General features: G+C 40.5%; 1 protein-coding gene across 5 annotated transcripts in view; it reads left to right on the top strand.

Moving 5' to 3' along the window:
• Window positions 1–25,183, top strand: part of KIF5A (kinesin family member 5A) — a 209,854-nt gene that overhangs the window by 110,248 nt on the left and 74,423 nt on the right. For all 5 annotated transcript variants that reach the window (XM_040340905.1, XM_040340904.1, XM_040340906.1 and 2 more), the window contains exons 6-9: window positions 9,212–9,267; window positions 12,834–12,921; window positions 15,939–16,063; window positions 22,262–22,366. In XM_040340905.1, coding sequence (XP_040196839.1) covers window positions 9,212–9,267; window positions 12,834–12,921; window positions 15,939–16,063; window positions 22,262–22,366 — 374 coding nt within the window. The remainder of the gene's footprint in view (window positions 1–9,211; window positions 9,268–12,833; window positions 12,922–15,938; window positions 16,064–22,261; window positions 22,367–25,183) is intronic.

Below are 25,183 nucleotides of genomic sequence, written 5' to 3'. Positions count from 1 at the left end.
ATCCGTCAACCTCGCCCCTATGCTTTAGAGGTTGTCAGGGACTGGGGTCTATGGTACATATATGGTGGGAATGTCCCAAAATACGGGGATACTGGAATAAGGTGTTTAACATAATAAGACGAGTCACAGGATGTAACTTACATCAATCCCCCACTATTGCTTTACTTAACGGAATGTTACCCCAGACCTCCAAGGTTACTAGAAAACTCATCCAATACATTCTGACGGGTGCCAGGATCACAATTGCAGCTGCGTGGAAAAAAACTACTGTCTCCATCAGGTATATGAAACGAAAGGTTACATGGATCATGGAACAAGAAAAGAGGGTTTGTTCCATGTTGGATATGTCTACTCTTTTCCATGAAATATAGGAACCTTGGATGCAATTTATGGGAATATCTTTTTCCCCGTGAAGGCTGTGAAGACATTTATATCCTGAAGATGATGGTGTTCATTGGCAGGCAGGCTGCCATATCTTTTTCTTTTTCTCTTTTCTCTTCCTTTCTTTGATTTTTCTGTGTTTATTTCTCGTTGTCTTATCTATGAGGATAGAATCCTCACTATTTCTCATTCTCAGGGTGTTATGTTTAGGTAAGAAAAAAAAAAGAATATATTATAAACATTTGTATTTACCTATGTTTAGGTTTTTAAAGGATTACACCAAACTTTTGGGGATATTAGGTTTGAGGAGGGTTTAGAGAATATATGATTATAGAAACCGGTGGGTTTTAATAAAAACTATTAGAGGGAGGGAGGGGGGATTGAAGGGGTTGCTTGATCTCTTGGACACAGGCAGTTCCCGTTGGAGGTGTCGGAGAGGTTATTGTGCTCCAGAAATCCTATCCTTTATTTGTTCCGTGAACTTAGGTCTAGTACACACATGGGGATTTTTTTTTTTTTTTCTTATATATAATTTATTGTGTGGTAACGATAGCCCTAAGGGATCATATAGCATATTAAATTGTTATTTTATTTAATTATAAATTATTAGTTACACCTAATTTTTCTCCTTTGCTTATATGAACTGTCTTAATCTCACCGTATGGTGAAGGACATGAGAAATGGATAGATGTGATGGACAGTTACTATGACAGGAATGTCTAATATGTGGAGTAATGTACTTGCTTTACTGTTTTCTGTATATTATTGATTTGTATACTGCTGATATAATACAAATGTATGTACTTTTATTAAAAATATACTTAAAATTGAATGAAAAATAAGAAAAATATAAATGATAATCGCCAGTGGTTTGAATAAATACATATTGCGAGACAGCTAGCAACTTATAAATACATTATATAACATGTTCTTCATAAATCTGTTGTACAGAAAAATGCAATAGATAGTAGCACAGGTTGTAGTATGTGGAAAAGCAATGTTAGTCTTTACAAGAGTCCTTTGAGCTCAGTTAGCTCTGTGTGAGAAGTACTGTCTATGATGATAGGGCAGCCTTGCAAAGGGAGTTGAAGCCACTCCAAACATGTAAAGAGAAAAACAAGAACAGGCACCTCTTAAAGGGTTTGTAAAGACAAAAATATTTTCCTCTTAAATTAAAGTCTGACAGTAGCTGATAAAGTAAAAAGTAATGTTTTGCATTATAACTAGTTTGATACCTGTTAAAATCGAGCTGTTTTATTCACCTCCATCACTCCTGAATCATTATTATCACTGACTTCCTGGTTTGCGGTGCACATTCATTCTTGCTACATCATGGCCTAATGGGAACTACAGTTCCTATTAGGCTTAGCCTCCATGCCTGTGAGGGATAAGAGAGCATCTTCACGCAGGGCTGTAGTCATAGGGAGGGGGTGAGCACATTCTGCTTTCCACCATGCAAAACAGCTCAGATGCTGGTGGAAAGCAAGAAGAGGAGAGACAGGAAATGGCATTTTCAAAGCTGGATTACTGTATTTTGGAGGTCAAAAGGAAAAACGAGGTAAGTGATATTTAAATGCTCTAGCTTACAGCAATCAATTGATCTAATAAAAAACGAACCTTTAGTGTTCCTTTAAGTAAGACTGTTCTGAATTTAATAAACACGTGCATTAAAAAAACTCACAAAGGAGCACGCACCTTCAGTATCCCCCTGGTGCGCATGCGCTGAAACGCCTCGATTTCACGTCTGTGACGTCATCCCGTCGTACGCTGCGTTCTAGCCCTCTCTGTGACCGACCAGCTGTGTTCCAAGCCTTACTTTGGATCCCGCTTGAATATTGGAAGATCCCTGCTTGACAGAATGCTGGCCGCACATGGAGGAACAGAGAGAAAAACATTGCTGACAGCTGAGACAGAGATTGACCACACTGGACCTCAATTGGGCCTGTCTAAAGATACTACTATGTGAGTTTTTTATTGCACTTGTTTATTAAATTCAAAACAGTCTTACTTAACCCCCCTGGCGGTATTCCCGAGTGTGGCTCGGGGTGAGATTTCTGTACCAAAAGCGGTAACCCCGAGCCACACTCGGGATCGCCTCGCAGCAGCCACAGGCAGGTTTTACTTACCTTGTCCCTGGATCCTGCGACGCTGCCGCGCTGTGTGAGCGAGCGGTGTCTCCTCCCTCGATTCACAGTGTCCCTGTGCCGCCGATCTCCGTTCCCTGCAAAGTTACGACGCACGGGGGCGGAGAACGGCGCCAAATTCAAAAAAGTAAATAAACACATTACATACAGTATACTGTAATCTTATAGATTACATTACTGTATGTAAAAAATACACACCCTCTTTGTCCCTAGTGGTCTGCCCAGTGTCCTACATGTACTTTTATATAATAAAAAATGTTCTTTCTGACAGCAAACTGTAGATTGTCCATAGCAACCAAAACTGTCCCTTTATGTCAAAAGTGATTTTAGATCAGCTAGAAAACAGCGATTATAAATTAGAATCACTTGCAGAAATGAGCGATAGCGATTTGTGGGGAAATTCGTCATAAATAAATACAAGTAATGACAGCGACAATTCTGCAACTGAGCAAATTTCAGTGATTTTGAGTTGATTACATTATTGAATAATTTTTATTATAATTATATTATTATTTGTTATCATTTATAGTTATTTATTATATTATAATTTATGATTTTTGTTTTTCAAACTTTTTCATACCCGAGATGTCTACTAGACTGTTGTTCGGACAGATTTAAGTGAGTTATTCCTAAGAATTACAGGCCTACAATGTAAAACGCCAAATATCCTTGCAAAATAATTGTACCGCTCTCAGCACCTAAAATCTGAAATAATCATACCGCCAGGGAGGTTAAGAGGCACCTGTTGATCTTGTTTTTCTCTTCATAAATCTGTTGGTGTTGGTTGCAGATGAATAATTTGAAAAGCCATTGTAAGAATAGCTATAAACACTAGGACAATAAGGGGGAGATTTACTAAGACTAAGAATCTGGTGCAGCTGTGCATAGTAACAAACCAGCTTCTAGGTTTTAAGCCCCCATTTGACATATGAAATCGCATGCTAAATCTCAGCCTTTTGCCAGTAATGGCAATGGCACTGTCCCAATCTGTGTGACGCCGACTTTCCTGCGTCGCACAGATTTCCAGAAGTAGTTCCTGCACACTTTTGGCCATTTCGGCGTTGATTTCAATAGACATCTGTGTATGAACCCGCACAGATGTTTTTCAAGTTACCCCTGAACTCGCACTGAAACGTGGGTTTGAAATCGCGCATGTTCAGCTGAACTCGCTCGATTTCAAACCCGCGTTTAGTGTGAACTGGGGCTTATTATCAAAGCTTAATTAACCCCTTCCCGACCGCCGCATGTACATATACGTCGGCAGAATGGCACGTACAGGCACATTGGCGTACCTGTACGTCCCTGCCTTCTAGCGGGTGGGGGGTCCGATCGTGACCCCCCCCCGCTACACGCAGCGGTCGGGTTCCCTCGGGGAGCGATCCGGGACGACGGCGCGGCTATTTATTTATAACCGCTCCGTCGCGATCGCTCCCCGGAGCTGAAGAACGGGGAGAGCCGTATGTAAACACGGCTTCCCCGTGCTTCACTATGGCGCTGCATCGATCGAGTGATCCCCTTTATAGGGGAGACTCGATCGATGACGTCATTCCTACAGCCACACCCCCCTACAGTTGTAAACACACACAAAGTGAACACTAAATCCTACAGCGCCCCCCCGTGGTTAACTCCCAAACTGCAACTGTCATTTTCACAATAAAGAATGCAATTTAAATGCATTTTTTGCTGTGAAAATGACAATGGTCCCAAAAATGTGTCAAAATTGTCCGAAGTGTCCGCCATAATGTCGCAGTCACGAAAAAAAAACGCTGATCGCCGCCATTAGTAGTAAAATTTTTTTTTTTTATAAAAATGCAATAAAACTATCCCCTATTTTGTAAACGCTATAAATTTTGCGCAAACCAATCGATAAACGCTTATCACGATTTTTTTAACCAAAAATAGGTAGAAGAATACGTATCGGCCTAAACTAAGGGAAAAAAATGTTTTATATATGTTTTTGGGGGATATTTATTATAGCAAAAAGTAAAAATATTGCATTTTTTTCAAAATTGTCGCTCTATTTTTGTTTATAGCGCAAAAAATAAAAACCGCAGAGGTGATCAAATACCACCAAAAGAAAGCTCTATTTGTGGGGAAAAAAAGGACGCCAATTTTGTTTGGGAGCCACGTCGCACGACCGCGCAATTGTCTGTTAAAGCGACGCAGTCCCGAACTGTAAAAACACCTTTGGTCTTTAGGCAGCATATTGGTCCGGTCCTTAAGTGGTTAAACAAACTCAAGTTAGAATCTGATCAGCTACTATGCACAGATTCTGTGTTACGTCCGTTTTAGTAAATCTCCCCCTAAGACCCCTTTCACACTGGGGCACTTTTCAGGCATAGGCATTTTAGCTCTAAAAACAGCACTTGTAAAGCTCCTGAAACGCGCCTCTCATGCCTCCCCAGTGTGAAAGCCCGAGTGCTTTCACACTGGTGTCGTGCTCTTGTAGGACGGGGAAGAAAGTCCTGCAAGCAGCATCTTTGGGGTGGGATGGGAGTGCTGTATACACCGCTCCTAAAACGCCCTGCCCATTGAAATGAATGGGCAGCGCTGCCGAAGTACCTACAAAACGATTCGGCACACACAGCAGCTTTTAACCCTTTCTTCGACCACTAGTGGGGGTTAAAAGCACACTATTAGTGGCCAAAAGCGCTGCTAAAAGGACGGTAAATCGCACCACAGCCCCAGTGTGAAAGTAGCCCAAGTGTGCTGTTGCAGGCCATAAAGTGGTTATTGAATATAAACGTGTAGAGTTTGCTATTCCTAAATCAGTGGGCACACATTACTTAGACCTAATTTAGAAGTCCTTAGTAGCCCAGAAGGCTTGGCATTTGGTCATATGATCTTTGCTAAATATTTTGGCCTTCGGGGTGGATTTACTAAAAGCCAATAGACTGTGCACTTGCAGTTGCTCCAGAGCTTAGTAATTGAAGAGAAGCTCTGCTGACTTTCATCATCCAATCATGTGTACGTTTTTAAATTTCCCTTGCATGTGATTGTTTTTTTTTTTTTTTTTGCAAAGTGAAGCTTCACCTCATTTACTAAGCTCTGGAGCAAATGTACCTGCAAAGTGGATAGTCTATTTGCCTTTAGTGAATCAACTCTTTTCTGTTAACCTTTATTTATCCATCCCAGCAGGACTGTGTAAAAGCTTCACGTTAAAGAGGAACTTCACTCTCTCAATCAACATTGACTAGTTTAATCCTTATGATGCTAGCATTAGTGAATACCGTATTTATCTGCCTATAGCGCGCACCGGCGTATAACGCGCACCCCTAATCTAGAAGGGAAATTCCTGGAAAAAAAAATTAATTACTTACAGTTTTGGTGTCCATCGGCGGCCTTGTTCGGTCTGGCGTCCGTTTGCGGCTGTGCGCGGGGTCCGTCCAGCCTTCCTCGCGGCGTCCGTCCAGGTGACTGTCTGCAGCTTTCTCGCGGCGTCCGTCTAGGTGTCCGTCTGCGGCTTCCTCGCGGGGTTCGTCCAGGTGTCCGTCTGCGGGGTCCGTCCAGTCCTCCATCTGCACGTTTCCCGGGGTTGCGGCGGTGTTCGTTTTTGAATTAGGCGCCGAGAGGAGCCGGATTTCCTGTTTGTTAGGCTCCTCTCGGCTTCTCTCGGGTGGCTGCGGGCGTAGCCGAGCGTAGCCGAGCGTAGCCGAGTGTGCAGTACACTCGGGCTCGGCTCTGGTTTAGGCTGCGGCGCTCGGCGCCTAATTCAAAAAACCAAACACTGCTGCAACAGTATCGGCATATATCGCGCACCCACGATTTTACCTTGATTTTAAGGGGAAAAAAGTGTGTGGTATAGCATTTTTGGATTTTGATGCACAGATGCAGTGTAGTTCCTCTTTAACAATAACAAGTTTAGTTCTATTTTAATGGTGTAATTCCTTACAAAAAATCGAGCTTTGGGGTAATGTTTTATTGCCTACTTATACAGCGCTGAACATATTTAGCAGAAAAAAAATGGATGGATGCTATTTTCTACGATTTAATGAATTATGAATTAGAGTTAGACAAAGAAGGAACCATTTTTTGTGGTTCAGCAGAAAGTAAAGTGATCACTGAGAATCAGGGGATACGAGAATCTGCTTTGACTCCCAGAGGGCAAATGCATTCTTGCTAATGTCAGTGCATCCAACTCCAATGTGCACTGTGAAGGTTTTTCCAGTAGCTATATATATATGAAGCTTAGTGTTCTGTGTAAACAGACAAAATATTGTGGCTTCTTAATGATCCTTCAATTCAAAAGGGATCTTAGGAATAATGTGTGTGGGTGTGGAGACTCTACTGCAGAGCTGAAATAAATATTTCATGTGCTCAGTTTAAAGTGAAGGCATCATATGCAGGAAAGCTGATTGTATTAGATGTTCTGATACAAGTTAATGTGTTATATAATGTGGCTTCTCTAGACAATGCATTTTGCTCTTAATGCAGTATAAAACCCAAAAGCAAACATTAATTATATTGCAGATTATCAGTCCTTAGATGGGACGACTACCTTAGTTTCCACCTGGTGATCTAGCCTTGTTTTTCAACAAGCTGTCCTGCAGATATAGCAGTTAGAAGTTTGGGACTAACCATTTAACACTAGCAGGGGTGTTTACAATGATCAGTTTTTATTTCTTTATGTAAAGCCTTTGTCTCAAAAGGAAAAAAAAACAGTTTGCTGTACCAGTGTAACCCCTTAAGAGCCAGTTCACACAGGGGCGTCACGACTTGCCGAGCGACTCGGCAAGGCGATCTACCCACGGCCTCAGAGGTGACTTGCAAAATGACTTATGTATTGAATTCAATGTGAGTCGCCCTGAAGTCGTCCCAAAGTCGTACAAGAACCTTTTTCTAAGTCGGAGCAACTTGAGTCGCTCCTATTAGAACGGTTCCATAGTACAAAGCGGAGTGCGACTTGTCAGGCGGCTAAGTCACCTGACGAGTCGCGCATGTGTGAACCGGCTCTAAAAGGTGTTAGCTGGAATTTGACTTGATTTGTTTAGTGTATCTAAATCTGCTAGTACATCTAATACTATCCTTCACCCAGGCTGACAATGTTGCTTTCCAAAGGTGTCTCTGTTGCTCCTTCATCCATACTCAGGAAAGGTGTTACAGCCCAGATCACCAGGTGAAAACAGAGGGGGGGGGAACTAAAAAGAGAAAACAAATGCAGCATCCACATCTAATGATTGGTAAGCTGCAATAGATTACATTTTTGGTTTTGGGTTCACTCATGATTTAGGATTAGAAGCCTGCAGCTGATAGTTTTAGATGTAGAATCCATGGTTCTTGGGACCACTGCAAATAGTATATCTGGATAGTGCAATGAAGAACCCAGGGGTCAAGTCCCGGGGAAAAAAGTGTGGGAACTCCCACCCAAGATCCACTCCCCCACCAAAAAAATAAAAATAATACGCTCAATTGCATAATTACTAAACCGCAAGTTCTTTCTAAATCCGGCGATAACTCGCGGCAGACCTCCGCAATGTCTCCTGGGAACAATGACAAAAGCTCCCAGGAGACATTGCGGCATCGAGGAAGTGACAGAATACCCGCACACTACCTGATAAATCCATATACAGGAAGCGGCCAGTAACATAAAGGATTACTAAGGTTCGTCTGCCCCTGACAGTGACTCGAGCTGGGCATCGCCGCTTAGTGAAGGATTGGCTCGGGCGGCTCGGCTGCTCTAGTCCTGCAAAGGGAACTGAGTTCCTGCTGTGAAAAAGTGCAGGAACTCCGTTCCCATGCGTTCCCGCAGGACTTGAGCCCTGGAAGAAACCCTACCTTACCTAAACACTTAACCACCAACAACAATAAACCTGTAAAGGCAGCCCTTAATACATAACTATAACCTTAACCTTAATACTTGGCCATGGTCACCATGACCTATAGTAAGGGTGCATTTCCCCAGTGGGAAAAAAGGCAGCAATTAAAATATAACAAGGGTTTTAACACTTCCATATTCTATCCAAAACTAAATAAAGAGGTTTTGCCTTTACATACACTTTAACCATCCCCTATCTAGACACCACATCCTACATAAAAACCATATCCTAAAATCCCTAACACTTAAGCCCTTAATTCTAACACTTATACCCAAGGGTGAGCTCAATGCTAGCCCAATCCAATCCAACACAAAGTCACAAGGTCCTAGAATCGACGGCTGTTCCACTGTGTGCTTACTTCATCTACATTATTTTCTCTTGCAAAACTGTATAAATATAAATATATATATATATATATATATATATATATATATATATATATATATATATATATATATATGTATGTATATATCTCTGTATATATAATATAATCTGTAAATTTCCTTTGTTTCCTAATAGTGCTTATATTGATGCTACTGTTTAAAAAGCTGCAACATTGGTCGAGGGCTTAATTATCAAAAAAGCTCTTATGTACTTTAGAACACTTTTTAAGGTCTACTTGTAACAGGGAGAATCTTAAAGAATGTGTATGTTTTTACCTAATCACACGGTATAGAGGGCAGTTTTCATATTTAATGTACTGCAGCTCACAGGTTGTTTAACTTGCTAATGTTGCTAATATATTACTAATTACTGTCCTTCACAAAACACAATTCATTTATGAATTTCATGAAAAATAATCTGGATGCATTGCTAGTGTTTACTTTTATTTAACTGCTTAAAAATCAATTCTCTTCCTTGCTTTTGCAGTCTCTAAAACAAACCTTTCGGTACATGAAGACAAGAACCGCGTTCCATTTGTCAAGGTGAGAGAGGACATCTCAGTGGTTTTGTTTTCTGGCCAAAAATGCAATCACACTTAAATTAAAGTTTAATCTTTATGCTAAGAACATCCTGTATGAGGAAAAAAGAACAAGGCAGGGTTAGCTGGAAATGTTTTCATTTGATTTAAAAAATTGAAGCAGAACTCCAGCTAAAACAACTAGATACAAATAAATAGCTCATTAAAGGATAACATTTACAAAACCGGTTTTAGCTGAAATATTCACCTTCAATACTAATGTTGCGTACACACGATCAGTCCATCCGATGAGAACGGACCGATGAACCGCTTTCATCAGTTAACCGATGAAGCTGACTGATGGTCCGTCGCGCCTACACACCATCGGTTTAAAAACCGATCGTGTCAAAACGCGGTGACATAAAACACAACGACGTGCTGAAAAAAATGATGTTCAATGCTTCCAAGCATGCGTCGACTTGATTCTGAGCATGCGTGGATTTTTAACCAATGGTTGTGTCTACTAACGATCGTTTTTTTTCCCATCGGTTAGGAATCCATCGGTTAAATTTAAAACAAGTTGGCTTTTTTTTAACCGATGGTTAAATAACCGATGGCGCCCACACACAATCGGTTTGGACCGATGAAAACGGTCCATCAGACCATTCTCATCGGTTTAACCGATCGTGTGTACGCGGCATTAGATTTCAGCTGCAGTACTTTTTTGTGCCACAAGATGTCCTCAGCCAGCATCATTCATCCCACTTCCTTTGAGCCCAGGTTTTCCTAGACCCACCCCGTGACTGGACAGTGAAAGGAGAAAGAGCACAGAAATGGCAACAAAAAAAATCAAACCAGTGTAAATGGGACCTTAGATGCCAAGCACAGCCTTGTACCACAATACTGTGGTAGAAGGTTTTGTCCCACTCTACACACTGGCATGAGTTGTTCCAATTCCAAATACATAGTCACACATCGATATAGGCTGCACCATCATAAAGGAGCAGTTGTTCCATGTTACCAGAAATCACTATGATCCTAAAGCCCATTACAAAAACAACACAATAGCCTTTTCTCTTACAGTTTTATGTGGGCAGGTACAGAACATAGATTTGTGAGATTTTTCTTGGAAGCCAGGATTACGAAATATCGATCTCATGCTGCTTTGCTTAAACCAAATCACAATACAAAATATATGGTATCATTTCATAACGTCTCTGTGTTCTCAGGAACGGAATGATATTCATGCTGTTTTTATAACTCAGATTGTGCCCTTGACAACGAGTGGTGAAAGGCAGCTGAGTTTTCAGTTGGCTCCTCTGATTTAAGTAACTGTTTTGCAATCAGGTTCAATCAAAGGTTATAGTGCGCTTAAGAATTTAATATTATTTTAATAATGATGATCAGTGTCAATGAATATAGTTGCCACTTATCACTAAATCAATACAACTGTAGAATTATGTGGAACTGCAATCTTGCCCCTGACAGGACCTTTTTTATATTCTTAATGCTTTTGTGAACAAGTATGTTATTCTGTTTTTTGCAGCTATAAAGTGCCTAGGCACAATGCAACACAAGTGTTTACTTTCATACAGCGCAAGGTGACAACACAAAAGATAACAAAATTGATTATAACGAGAAAAAAAATGTAGGCCATCAGGCCAATGACAAAGAAGGCAGTGTAAAACGAGATAGTTGTTGGTACAGCAACAATCAATGAAGTCAAAGCAATCAAGATACAGGTTCACAGTTGTGTATAGGAGCATTGGAGCTCATGGGGTCTGCACCTTGTGATTGATAGGGGCAACCTACAACCCAAGGAAGGACATGGGGACATGGTACCCACAGTTTGAGCGAGCTTATGGGCAAAAAGCCCATGACGGCCCAAGACTAATAGTGCAGAGAATAAAGAAACAAGAGAGAGAAGGAGCGAGAGGGGAGAGAAAGAGAGGGGATAGAAGAGGAAGGGAGGGAGTGTGTGTGTATGTGTGTGTGTAGAGGGGGGGGGGGGCGCGATAAACCACCACATAGCAACAGCTGAGATCTACATAAGCATCATCAGGTCAAGAGAGTAAATAGTGGTCCAGGTGCACAGCAGCTTTATGTGTGGTCCATGGCTCCCACACTTTCAGGAATTGAGCGTAGGTGTCATTCAGAAGTTTTTAAAACTTAAGAAAAGTGAGGTGATTATAACTGAGGGCACCAGAATTGCACAGCAATGTGGTCCATGTTCCTTTGTGATTCCTGCACTTTGCCCTGCGGTGCAAGTTTACAGCCTATTCATTTGAATTGGCTGCAAATGTCACTAGAATGCACAAAAATTAATACATGCACTACTTTTAAAAAACACGCAGCACCTAATTACATAATAGAGCAATATCATGCCATCTGGTCCCCACAAACACACTGGGGGGATTTACTAAAACTGGAGAGTGCAAATCTAGTTTAGCTGTGCATGGTAATCAATCAGTTTCTAACCCCAGCTTATTCATTTAAAGCGGAAGTAAACCCATCAATTTAACAGTTTCAAAAAGCAGTTAAATTTCCGGCATGCCGGGATTGCTAACTGTCACATTGGTTGTGCTCTCAACCAAACTGTCAAACCATCCAATGGCTGGTGTCATAACTGATCACATGTGCAGCATCATGGCAGTTGAAGATTAAACATAGGCCAAGATGGCAGCTTCCTTGCCTGAAAATGATAGGAGGGTTTACTTACACTTTAAGGTTTGACAATAAAACCTGGAGCCCAGGTTCACACTTTAGCAAACACAGACATCGCATGTGATTCGCACCCGGAGGCGATGTCTGTGCAAAGCGAGTTTAGCCATACAGTTGTATGGCTGAACTCGCATTGGATTTGCACAAACTTATTGTTTCCCCGCATTGGAATCAGATTGCATGGGTGTTCTCACCCATGCGATCTGATTCCTGTCCGAATCCACAGTTCGCACTGGGATCTACAAACCGATCTGGGAGTGTCATTAACATTGTATTGGCATCCGCAGCAGTTCACAGAGGGCAGTGTGAACTGCCTGTGGGAGAGATGCGATGCGCGAACCGGCGCTGGAATCGTGCTGGTTCCTACATTGCTGCAGTGTGAATCCAGGCGGAAGCTAATTGGTTTCTATGCAGAGCTGTACCAGATTTTGCAGCTTCCATATACCTCAATAGCTCAGTTTTTTTTCACTGACCTGGTCACATGACTGCTCTCCTCTGTTACACAAATGGTCTCCTCCTCCAATCAAAGCAACACTCAGAGGAGGAGGAGGAAAGCAGCCAGAAAAAACGGAGCTATAGAGATATTTACAAGCTTCGTTTTACAATGACACTGACACAGGAGGAGCGGTGTAGAAAAGGCTGGCAAGTGACTTTTTTTTTCTCAATTTTAGACTATGTAGGGAGCGCTGTTCCAGGGCCATGGGGGGCGGACCGCCCGATCCCCGCTCCCTATTGGTAAAACATGATATCGGCGTATAACAGGCACTGTTAACCCTCTGTTTTCAGAGGAAAAAAGTACATTATCACTTGACTTTAACTCACATTTGCCTTGTATAACTGAATCCCTTGATATGTTGTATATGTTTTCAGGGCTGTACTGAGCGTTTTGTGTCCAGCCCAGAAGAGATCCTGGATGTCATTGATGAGGGAAAATCCAATCGCCATGTGGCTGTCACAAGTGAGATGCCCTATTTTTCTTTTTCTTTTCATAAAGATATGTAAGCCTAAGAACAAGAGTTGAATTTAATTTAATTTGAATAAGAAATATATAGGTATGAATAGCTCCTGAAGAAGTGCAAAATGGCACAAAACTAGTTGAGCACATACCAAACCAATACTGAACCAAGCTGATCCACCCTAAATATGGCCGCTGGTCCCCCTTAAACAACCACCAGGACAGTTCCTCCTCTTTTTGGGTTATGTACTACATTGATTCTTACATTGGGGTAACCTACTTACCTTGAGGGTTCCTTGGATCGTTATAGTTTGGTTTTTATTTAGTTCAATGAAAATAGTTATTGAAAAACACCTTTTAAGATTCACCATTGTGGTATATACCTTTTATATTTGTATGTATTTTTTTATCTAAATATTAGTTATAAGAAAGATTGTAAGCTTTTTAATATGCCTATAAAGTCCATTCCTTCTGTTCACTTCCTTCATTGGTCCATATTCAAGCTTGTATGAAAAAGTTGAATTGAGAAGCAAATAATGTATGACATATGACAAGTTAAAGTGGAGTTCCACCCATAAATATAACATTACATCAGTAGTTTTAAAAAAAATGTCATTAGTCCTTTACGAAAATTTTTTTTTTTTTAGATGCCTTCAAAGTGTTGTTGCTAGGCAGAATAGTTAATCTTCCCACTTCCTGCACCTAGGTGCTTAATGCTTCCTAACCTACACCGCACAGACTCCTGGGAATGTAGTGGGTGTAACTTCCCAGGAGTCTGTGCACTCCCCAGTCTCAAAGAATCATGTGACTTGGACAGCACAGGTGCTGAAACCTGATCTGACACTGCTTGTGCAGCACTGAGCATGTGCGAGATCTGCAAGGCTGAAATCCAGGAAGTCATACAGTCTGGCTTCATTATGCCCACACTTAAGATGGCCCCAGTCAATTTATATTTTATAAAGTGTCTAAATGCTGTAACAACCTAACAAAACGGACCTTAGTTTACAGACTAACTTTACTAGAATACATTAAGCTTGTGTATTACAGGGGTATTTATATTTAAAAAGTGAAATTGTGGCCAGAACTCCGCTTTAAGAATTTAGAAGTACTATTCATCAGAGGCTTCTGCAATATGCTATAGGTCATTCCTTTTTGATGCAACTATGTTGGAGTACACTATAATTTTACACAATTTTAACAATATCTGTAAAAAAAATAATAATAATTTTTAATATTTTGGAAGGAAGGAAGTGATATGCTTGGTCCTCTGTAGCTGCATCACATTCCTTTCAAGCTCTCTCATGAATGAGAGCGTTTGTGCCTCCTAATTCATGAGAAAATATATGACATCATAGATGGGGCAGGGTCGGTGGTACAGTGGTGGATGAGGGCAAGGCGTGGGCAGATCCAGGTGGTACTGGGGCTGGGCTTGGCTGGGCTGAGCGAGGCTGTGCTGTGCTACTTGCACAGACACTGACAACGGTACCAGAAAGTGCCTGTGAGCAGCCATATTCAGCTGCACAGGCACCCTGTTGTCCGTGAAGCAGACAAGGATTGCTGAATGTCTGGATTAGACAGTTGTTTCTAATGAGAAATAAACCCCATGCCTTTTTTTGACAATGCTTAACCTGTTAGCCTTGAAAATGGCCTAAAATTATATTCACACCCCACAGGCATTAATGGGGTTTGATGCTAAGTTGGAAATCTGTGAACTTCAAGCAGGATTTAATGAACCCCTTGTAAATTGAACTCGGCAAATTTGCTCATCCCTAATGAGCCTAGGCATCCAGGGTTAGATAGTGGGGTTGATTTACTTATACTGGAGAGTGCAAAAGCTTTGACAATAGAACCTGGAAGCTGATTGGTTTCTATGCAGATCTGCAGCAGATTTTTTCACTCTCCAGCTTTAGTAAATTAACCCCATTGTGTTATTTATAGGATTACCAGGTAAAAAAAAAAGGCTAAAAAAGAAATCAATGCAGCAACCATACTTAAGGACTAGTAAGTAAGCTGCAATATATTACATTTTTGTTTTTTGTTTTTGATATGCTTAAGCAGTGGTCATCATGTAATGAGTACAGAAACTGGACTTGCGTATACGTTGTAATTGTAAACTTAATTCAGTGAGAACTTTGCTAGAAATGGGCAAGAAAAACGTTCATGTGGGAACACAGTTGTAGCATAAACTTCAATTGTGTTCCTGCATGAACATTTTGGTGCCCATTTCTAGAAAATTTATGGCTGAATTAGGTTTACAATTATTAGCAAGTCTAATTTCTGTACTCATTACATTACAGACAGCAACAAAAAACAGACAGCGGATCTTTTCTTATTTCAGCCATCATTGTCTGGTGAAGGTCTGAGTCTAACTGATGGCAGTACTAAACACTTCTTGCTCTAGACCAGTGGTCTCCATACTGTGCACCGGAGGCCACATTTGCTTGCCTTTATCCAGCCCTTGGAGCACTATTCCTCCTATTGAAACCAACAATAGGAGCATAATTATTTCCACCGACACCAACAATGGAGGACTATTCCCTCCATCCTTCCACTGATACCAATGATGGGCACCCTTCCACCCACTGATACCAAGATGGGGTACTATCCCTCCCACTGACACCAATCATAGGGCACTGTCCCTCTCACTGACACCAACGATGGGGCACTATCCCTCCCACTGACAACATGATGGGCACTATTCCTCCCACTGATATCAACATTGGGGCACTATTCAACCCACTAAAGATGTGGCTTTGTTTAATCTCACTGAAATCAGGACATTTCTGCTCCCACTGGTCACAGTCTGCCCCCCTAATGTCCAAAAGACAGTAATATGGCCCCTTGTTTAGAAAGTCTGCAGGCCTCCTCTGTAGACAAATGATAAGCAAGTTTGGTTGTGTGATGTTTTATTTTTTATTTTTCAGCTTATTCTGTTTGCCATTCACTGGCGCTTATCATTGCTTATCCTTTTCTTCCTATGCCTCCGTTAATTACTCTTAACACACTGTTGTTTTTTCCAGACATGAATGAACACAGTTCCCGCAGTCACAGCATCTTCCTTATCAATATCAAACAGGAGAATGTGGAGACTGAGCTGAAACTAAGTGGAAAGTTATATCTGGTTGACCTGGCTGGTAGTGAAAAGGTATGTATACTGAGCCTTGTTTCATCAATTATTGCACTGGCTGAATATTTTCAGCAATGTTCAAATAAAGAACAGTGTTGCACTGGCAGTCGTCAAAGCATTAGTAATTACAATAAAAGAGGTTAAAAGCTACCCAATTTTAGCCTCTTTTGATCGTATTCTGTTATAAACTGAGATATTGATGGATTTTTGTAGGCTACTCTAAATATCAATACTCTTTGAAGGTCTTATAAAATGAGCTCCAAGTTGTGTTGATGCCACAAACATGATGTATAAAAAGTCAAAATGTAATGTCATGAAAAGGAACACAATAGAGATCATTTATGTGAAATAATAGTACACAGAAATGTCTAGTTGTTGGCAGGATTCACACCTATTGCAAGCAACGTTTCTTCTTGAAGTTCTTGGCGTGCTGAAGAGCTCCTATCATGGTTTCTCTAGTCAAGGTTCATCGGTGACTGAAAGATGTGGTAAAGCTTTGTGGGACTTTGGTTTGAGTGGCACGAGAAACCGTACCACTTTCCTGTGGAAAATAGACTTCTATGGATGGAAATGCTGATGTATTATAAGTATGCATCAACCCGGGCAATTCAAACTAAGCATAAGAAGAAATAAGACCTTGACTTTTACAGAAAAAGTTAAGGTTCACATATGTCTTTCATTGCCTATGTCTCTGGATTTACATATTTTTCACATGTGGTTAACTGAACATAGCCCATGCGTATGCATTTTTTAATTAAATGCTACTTAGTTTAGTTGCTCTTGGTTTGTAACACTTTTCTTCAAAGTAGATCGGCATTGACTTTCAACTGGAAAACCGTAATGTATTACATGACTGAAGGAATGAAGAAGTTATGATTAGTGATGGACTTCCCCCTCCCTTTTTGTGTTTCTGTGTAATTTATTGAGAAATGAACATCAATGAGGACGAGGTTTGGGTTCACTGCCACCATTGGTTTGACGTTTGTGGTCTAAATAAATAGGCAACACTCCAGACAGAAAGCTTTCCAAGTTTCATATATTTATGAAAGGAAGCATCGTATAAAGTCATAACAGTAAACTGTAGTACATGCACAAGATCTCCTCACAGTTCCTCTAGCTAGACAAAGGAAAACTCTCAGCTACAAGACCGAAAAAAAGTCTGCCAATCGGCTCCCAATCATCACTCTCGGCTAATGGCTGGCAGGGTTCTGAGTTTATTAACACTTTAATGGCACATTTGGGCAATAAAGAGGAAACATATGTGGTGTTTCGGTGCACACTAACTTTTTGCATAAGTATGTGGTGACCTGCTACAGACATTCGGACCTGAAACGGACCAAAAGACGCACAGGACCCCTGTACAAATTTGCACCAGAGCCGCAACAGAGATATGTGAACCGGCTCCATAGAGAGCCGGTCACAATCTCTTTCAATGCAAATTGGATGCAGGGAAACCACATCCAATTCAAAAAGGTGTGAACCCAGCCTAATAGTATACACTATGCACCCCAAAATAAAAAAGGCAGTAGCAAAACAACAAACAATGTATACAGCCCTCATAAAATAAACCCTGAAACACTAAAGCCCAACACTAAATATTTTTTTTAACCTAGCAGAAAATAAAAATAAATAAAGCCCAAACAATGCTAAAAAGTGCCTACATTTTGCTGACACAAAAAATGATAGTCCTAAAAAGGACTATAATGTTTTTGCTTTGTTAAATGTCCCTCATGGCAGTGCCCAGCTTCTTATGCCCTTTTGTTAAAGTAGCTATTATTCCTCGTACACACGACCGAGGAACTCGTCGGAAAAGACACATCGTTTTCCTCGATGAGTTCCTTGTTAGGCTTGTCGAGGAACTCGACAAGCTTGCTTTGCGTACACACGGTCAAGACAAAATCTCCTCGTTCTCAAACTCGGTGACGTACAACACATAAAATGGCAGGGGAAGTTCGATTCCACTGGCACAACCCTTGGGGCTGCTTTTGCTAATCTCATGTTACTGCGTGTTAAGTAAAAGTTTGATAAGAGACGATTTGCACTTTTCAGTCTGTTACAGCGTGACAAATGTGCTATCTCCATTACAAACGCTATTTTTACCGAAGGTGTGCTCCCGTCTCATACTTTGATCTGAGCATGTGCAGGTTTCTTAACATACACACGATCGTGTTTCTCGTCAAAAACCAGCCCGACGAGGAACACGACGAGGAAATTGAGACTCCCGTCGAGGAAAAAGAGAACTTGTTCTCTTCTTTCTTTGTCGAGTTCCTCGACAGTTTCCTCGATGAAAAAAGGGTACACGCGACCGGTTTCCTCGGCAAAAAAAGCTCTCCCACCAAGTTTCTTGATGGATTATGTCGAGGAAAACGTGTGTACGAGGCCACAATGTTAAAAATGCCCAGAATACATTATCAAGATTTGCCTTCCTACCTGTCCACTTCCTCCACCCCCCCCCCCCCTTTAGCCCCATCTTTTTGTAGGCCTCCCTCCTGAACCATTTGTGGCATGCTAAAGGCTGCACTAGCTGGTATTATTACTCGTGGGCAGTTTGCTTGCAGGGATTCCCTTTGGTATGCCTGGTGTAATGTTCTGATATTGTTGAGGAGAAGAGGAGAAACACACAATGGGGGAGATTTACCTAAGGTTCCCGGAATGTATTGGTTTCTTCCTTATAGCTCTACAAGATGAGCTGCTGAAACTTGCTATTTTATGTTTTTCTTTCCTACATTTCTGATTTTGTTGACAGTTCATTTCACAGGGAGCATTCAGTACTGAGGAGTCACGGTACATATAATAGATGGCGCATAAAGAAATACATTACTGATAATTATGCACAATCATCAGGATAGAAGCTATGAAATATAGTTGCATGGAATACTGTGAAATTGATGTGAGCTCAGGCTGAACAAGACATATTGATTTTTGCTCTGTGCTCATTTCCCAGACTGTCTGTATTGTCTCAGACAGCAGAATTCTGCAAAGAGGGAAATGAACAATGGACAAATATCTGAAATAGATTGCTGCCAAATGATTGATTTGTTTTGCTTCAGTGGTACAGAAAGAACTTGAATTAACTAAATTAAGCCACTCTCCAAATACTTTCCTCATATAGCTATGCTAGTGGCAAATATTGCGTAATTAAGAAGAAGTGGCCAGTATAGAACTTTGACAGTTGATGTTGCTGACTTATTTTAAAGCTTTGTGAACTGCAAGTCTCATTTTTGTTTCACTAGTCACTGATCTACAATGCTAATGCATCAAGGGAAATGCATGGACTCTTAAAGCAGTATTAAACCCCAAAACAGAAAATTTTATAATTTTATTGTAGCTTACCCTTCTTTAGATGTGGTGGCTGCATTCATCTTCTTTTTAAGGCTGGGTTCACCCATGTGCAATGCGGGAACCAGCGCCATTCCTGTGCACGTTCCCCGCATTGCATCAAACTCGTAGGCAGTTCACACTGCACTCTGCGAACCGCTGCAGGTGTCAATATAAAGTTAATAACCCCCCAAATCGGTTTTCAGATCGCAGTGGGAACTGTCAAATTGGACAAGAATTGGATCGCATGAGTGTCCAGTGTGGACCAAAAAAAGGTCCAGCACCACAAACTGTATGGATGAATTCTCATCGCACATGTGATCTGCACAGCAATGCAGTGTGAGAAGAAAAATAGTAGTAGATGTGGCGCTGTTCTATAATTCAATTAATGAATACATTTGGCATAGTAAAATATTAATATAAAATGTTGATACCAATAAAGTGCATGCGTGCCTGTGTGCAATGGTGGAAAGTGCCCAATATTGCAATACATAATTTGTGCAAATAAACAAAGTACAAATAGTGCAATCAAATATAGAACACTGATGTGGTCATATAAAAATCCATGTGGCAAATAATCACAGAATCTGAATATTCCCACTCCTGCTGAGTGATATAATACATGCAAGTAAACAAAGTGCAAACAAATGTGCAATCAAATATAGACCACTGACATGATCATATATAAGTCCATATGGCAAATAATCACAGAAAATATTCCCACTCCTGCTAATAATTTGTGCAGATAAATGCGGTGTGAATCACATGCAATGTCTGTCATCGCATATGTGTAAAACCCAGCCTTAAGCCCCGTACACACGATCTGAATTTCCGAAGGAAAAAGTCAGACAGACTTTTTTCATCGGAAATTCCGACCATGTATGTATGACCCATCTGACTTTTTTCCAAAGAATTCCATCGGAGTTTACGTTGGAATTCCGATGTGAGTTTGGCCAGGCAAAAGCTAGATCGTGTGTACGGGGCATTAGGCTTTTTTTTTCTTTTATTTCAACTGGTGATCCTGCCAGTAACACACTTCCTGTCTTAGAGTGTATGCATTCTGGATAAAGTAGTAAAGCGGATGCCTTCAGGTGGCAGCATAGTCAGTCTGTGGAAGGGTATGTTAGACTTAGTAAATTTAGATGGACTTGGCTAACAAATTAAAGTTAAACTTCAGCTAACAGTTACAGCAATAAGCAGTTACAGCAAACATATATGAATCAAGACCAGCACTTTGAGGCTGGGTTCACACTGCAGCATGCTCCGGCTCACAGCTGGAGTCCGGTGCGTCTCCATTCACAGTTTCAGGTCCGATTTCAGTCCAAATTTTGGGCTGAATTCGGACCTGAAACTGACCAAAAGACACACAGGACTCCTGTGCAATTCGCACCGGAGCCACTGTGGAGATGTGCGAGCCAACGCCATAGAGAGGCGGTCACAATCTCATGCTTTGCAAATTGGATACGGAGAAACCCGCATCCAATTCGCACTAGTGTGAACGCAGCCTAAATGCCTAGCCTTAAACTGTATCCCAATATTTGCAAGCTATTCTTATATCTTTAAGATGTTTAAACTCTCACCAAATGAGATGACCTTCAATGGATATGTGTCAAATAAAGCTTGATTTCAAAAACCTTTAGCGCGGCTTCTTTTCATTCTATTTAACTCTTCCTCCAAATTGTTATATCATCTCACACAAAGAAAAACAAGAAACAAAAAAAATGGCGTAGTATGTACAATTATCTAAAACTCTGTATTAACAATCAATTATTGTGCTCACATCTATCCTTTGCAAAAGTTAATCAAACTCAGCCACTGAGTTTTAGTAAATCAGAACACAACAGACACCAATGAAAAATGCAACTGAATGAAGGAGCCAAAAATTCTGTAGAATGTCACATAAAATAGTCAATAACCAGGATGGTACCTTGAGCTGTCAGAAGATTTTACAGAATGTCCACATGACAAAGCATGGAGAAGTTGGCAACCTATCATTGTGCACAGGAGTGGAAGATCACTATTACGGGATGGGGACATGCAAAAACATGGGGAATAAGGATACCATTGACGAGTTGAAAGGGAAGGGGTGGGAAACAAGGCAGGGTAAGTAGAGAGTAATGCCCTGTACACACGATCGGTTCGTCTGATGAAAACGGACCGATGGATTTTTTCATCAGATATCCGATGAAGCTGACTTTCATCAGTCTTGCCAACACACCATCGGTTAAAAATCCAATCGTGTCCAACGCGGTGACATAAAACACAACAACGTGCTGAGAAAAATTAAGTTCAATGCTTCCGAGCATGCGTCAACTTGATTCTGAGCATGCGTGGATTTTTGACCAATGGATTTCCCCACAGACGATCGTTTTTTTCTATCGGTTTTTTAACCATAAGAAAAATTTAAAACAAGTTCTATTTTTTTTTCACCATTGGGAAAAAAAACGATGAAAACGGTCCATCGGTCTGTTTTTATCAGACGAACCGATCGTGTGTACAGGGCATAAGAGTGATTCTAGTGTATACAAATGAAAAAAGATAGAGCATTTTTTGGACAAACATTACTACTATTTTGGCATGTCAGGAATTAATCCATGCATACTTATAAAGATACTGAAAGGTCAACTTTATATACACATAAAATCATAAATTTGTGGTAGGGATTTTGTCACCAGCCCATAGAACCTTAGTCGTGTATTCCATGAAAATGTTGTTGTAATGATTAAAAATACAAAAAAAATCACCTGTTTAACATGGTTTGGCCTGGTATACACTCCTCAGTTCCCTTGCAGTTGTATTCAAATACTGTAACTTATAACTTTTTCCTTAAAATACAGTGTTAATAACATAGGTATGTGTCATTTATTCATGTAAATTCCTTTTACTTTGCTTGATTAGGTTAGCAAAACTGGAGCTGAAGGTGCTGTTTTGGATGAGGCCAAGAACATCAACAAGTCTTTATCTGCTCTGGGAAATGTCATTTCATCCTTGGCAGAAGGATCGGTAAGTGTCAAATACACTGCATAAATAGCATAACCAGTGAAAGAGGCTATCACTGTATCATATGGAAATATATTTTTGAAAGTTTATAAAAATAATTAATTCCATATGTATGCAACCAAATCAATGCATTGGGGGTTATTTACAAAAGGCAAACCCACTTTGCACTACAAGTGCAAACTACAAGTGCAAAGTGCACTTAGAAGTGCAGTCTCTGTAGATCCAAGGGGGACATGCAAGGAAAATAAAAAACAGAATTTTAGCTTGCACATGATTGGATAATAAAATCAGCAGCGTTTCCCCTCATTTCAGATCATTCTCTCAGATCTACAGCGACTGCACTTCCAAGTGCACTTTCAGTGCACTTGGAGGTGCACTTTGCACTTGTAGTTTGCACTTGTAGTGCAAAGTGAATTTGCCTTTAGTAAATAAATAACCCCCATTGAGTAGTATTTGACAGTAAGCGCTTAAACATTGCTGTGTCTCGTGTAAACAATTCAAAGGAGGTTCATAAGTACACATCTCATTTTTTTATGTATAGCAGTATCAACTAAAAAACATAAAAGATTCTCACGGGCAATACGTTTTACCACCTGGTTCACATCTATGTGTTTTCCGTCAGCTGGGTTTTCTCAGGCACAGAAGCCCATTTATTTGAACAGGCTGCTGTACCCTTGAAAAAACACTTGGAAAATGTCCCTGTATTTCCCAAAACATGGACGCAGGGAAACCACATAGTGCTGTGAGGTTCCCAGTACAGGAAGCCATGCTGTGATATCCAGTGCGTGGAGATGCAATTAGGATTAATGGTACCCCCATGCATCTCCTTAAGCCTCGTACACACGACCGAGGAACTCGACGGGCGAAACACATCGTTTTCCTCGTTGAGTTCCTTGTTAGGCTGTCGAGGAACTCGACAAGCCAATTTTCTCCATTTCCGTCAAGGAAATAGAGAACATGCTCTACACACGACCGGTTTCCTCGGCAAAACAATATCTCCCAGCAAGTTTCTTGCTGATTTTTGCCGAGAAACTCGGTCGTGTGTACGAGGCTTAAGCAGCAGCATGTTTTTCTCTGCAGTTGCCAGTGAGATGCCCTCCCACGCCGGCTCAGATGTGAACCTAGCCTAAAAGACTAAAAGTAAAAAAAGTTATAAATAGGAAAAGGGCATTTACAAAATGGAAAAATTAAGAAACACCATTGTCATTTTAGAGTTACAAAGAATGTAACAAAATATATAGAACAGAAAACAAAGCCGCAAAAATTCAAAACAATTGTCAGATTGCAAAAGAGAAAGCTACAAATACTACAAAATTCTTCAAATGTTTTATTAGTAAAAAAAAAAGTCTGAGCATATTTGCCCTTTACATGATAATTCACAGTTGGTGACTGGAGACAATAAGATAGCAAACTATTAAATACCTTTTTAAGCTCTGTGTATACAAAGGAAAATGGGGAGTCCATAATGGGGAAAGTATTGACATACCCCAGAATAACCACAATGGCTAAAAACGGATATGGTCCAGAAACATTTAGATGCATGAAACACCTGGACCAGATGACATACACCCATGTGTCCTCAAAGAGTTGGGTTCTGCTATTTCAAAGATATAGTTTCTAATTTTCAGAGACTCTTAAATGACTGGCTGGTGAGGAAAAAAAATTGAGTTTTGTAATGCCAAGCTGCCTTATTAAAATAGGTATAGACACGAGAGAGAGAGAGAGAGAGAGAGAGAGAGAGAGAGAGAGAGAGAGAGAGAGAGAGAGAGAGAGAGAGAGAGAGAGAGAGAGAGAGAGAGACATACTTTTTCCTCTGTACAAATCATTAGTAGGATCTCACCTGAAATGTGCAGTTCAGATTTGGGCACCAATTCATAAAAAGGATATCGGTGAACAGAAGAAGGTGCAGAGAAGAGCAACCAAACTGATAAGAGGCATGGAGGAGCTCAGCTATGAGTAAAGATTAGCTCAACAGAATTTATTCTCTCTTGGGAAAAGGCGATTAAGGGAGGATATTTTCACCATGTACAACACATAAGTGGTTCATATAGTGAAGGGGGCACTCTTTACGCCTAGAAAAAATATTTAGCCTCCATATACAGTAAGGCTTATTCACAGTAAAAGATGTAAAAATGTGGAAGAGACTCCCTCAAGAACTAGTTCTGGTCAGCTCAGTAGATTGTTTAAAAAGGAGCTGAATGTATTCCAAAAGGCATAACATATAACTGGATATTAACATTTCTATGAAATAACACAAGCTATTACAGACATATAATTCCATATACCTATGTTAGATGATATAAAGACAGCGTTTGATTATAGCTTATTTCCATCTACCTACTATGAAGTGATATTTTCCTGTTGGCACAGTAAGTATTCTGAATAAGAAACTAATTGTTATGTGGTAGGGGATATTACATAATATAGCATGCCCAAAAGGAGAACAGAGGGAATTTACCAATTATGAAGTCAATAACTATGTTTATGATCTCTACTCCATTCAGCCAGAAGGTTTGGATACAGGGACAAGTGCATACAATAAAGGAGCCTAAATCTGAACTAGATCTATTACATGTCTAAGTAGGGTATACTATAGCCTATGTAGGAACTGAAGTTGAACCTATCTTTTTTTCACAAGAAATGAAGTTGAACCTATCTTTAACAGAGATCATCAGGGGAATATACTGTTGTAGGTTTTCATCTCACTATACGTTTGTTGCCATTTCACAGGCCTGCGCAACTTGTAAGTGCGGCATGTTAGGTATTTATTTACTTTTAGCGTAAAATCATCTTTTAGATTTTGCCAAATAATTTGGTATT

This window comes from Rana temporaria, chromosome 2, assembly GCF_905171775.1.
Source record: "Rana temporaria chromosome 2, aRanTem1.1, whole genome shotgun sequence".
NCBI lineage: Eukaryota > Metazoa > Chordata > Amphibia > Anura > Ranidae > Rana > Rana temporaria.
Note: the sequence above shows the minus strand (reverse complement) of the source record. Positions and strands in the feature narration are given on the sequence as shown.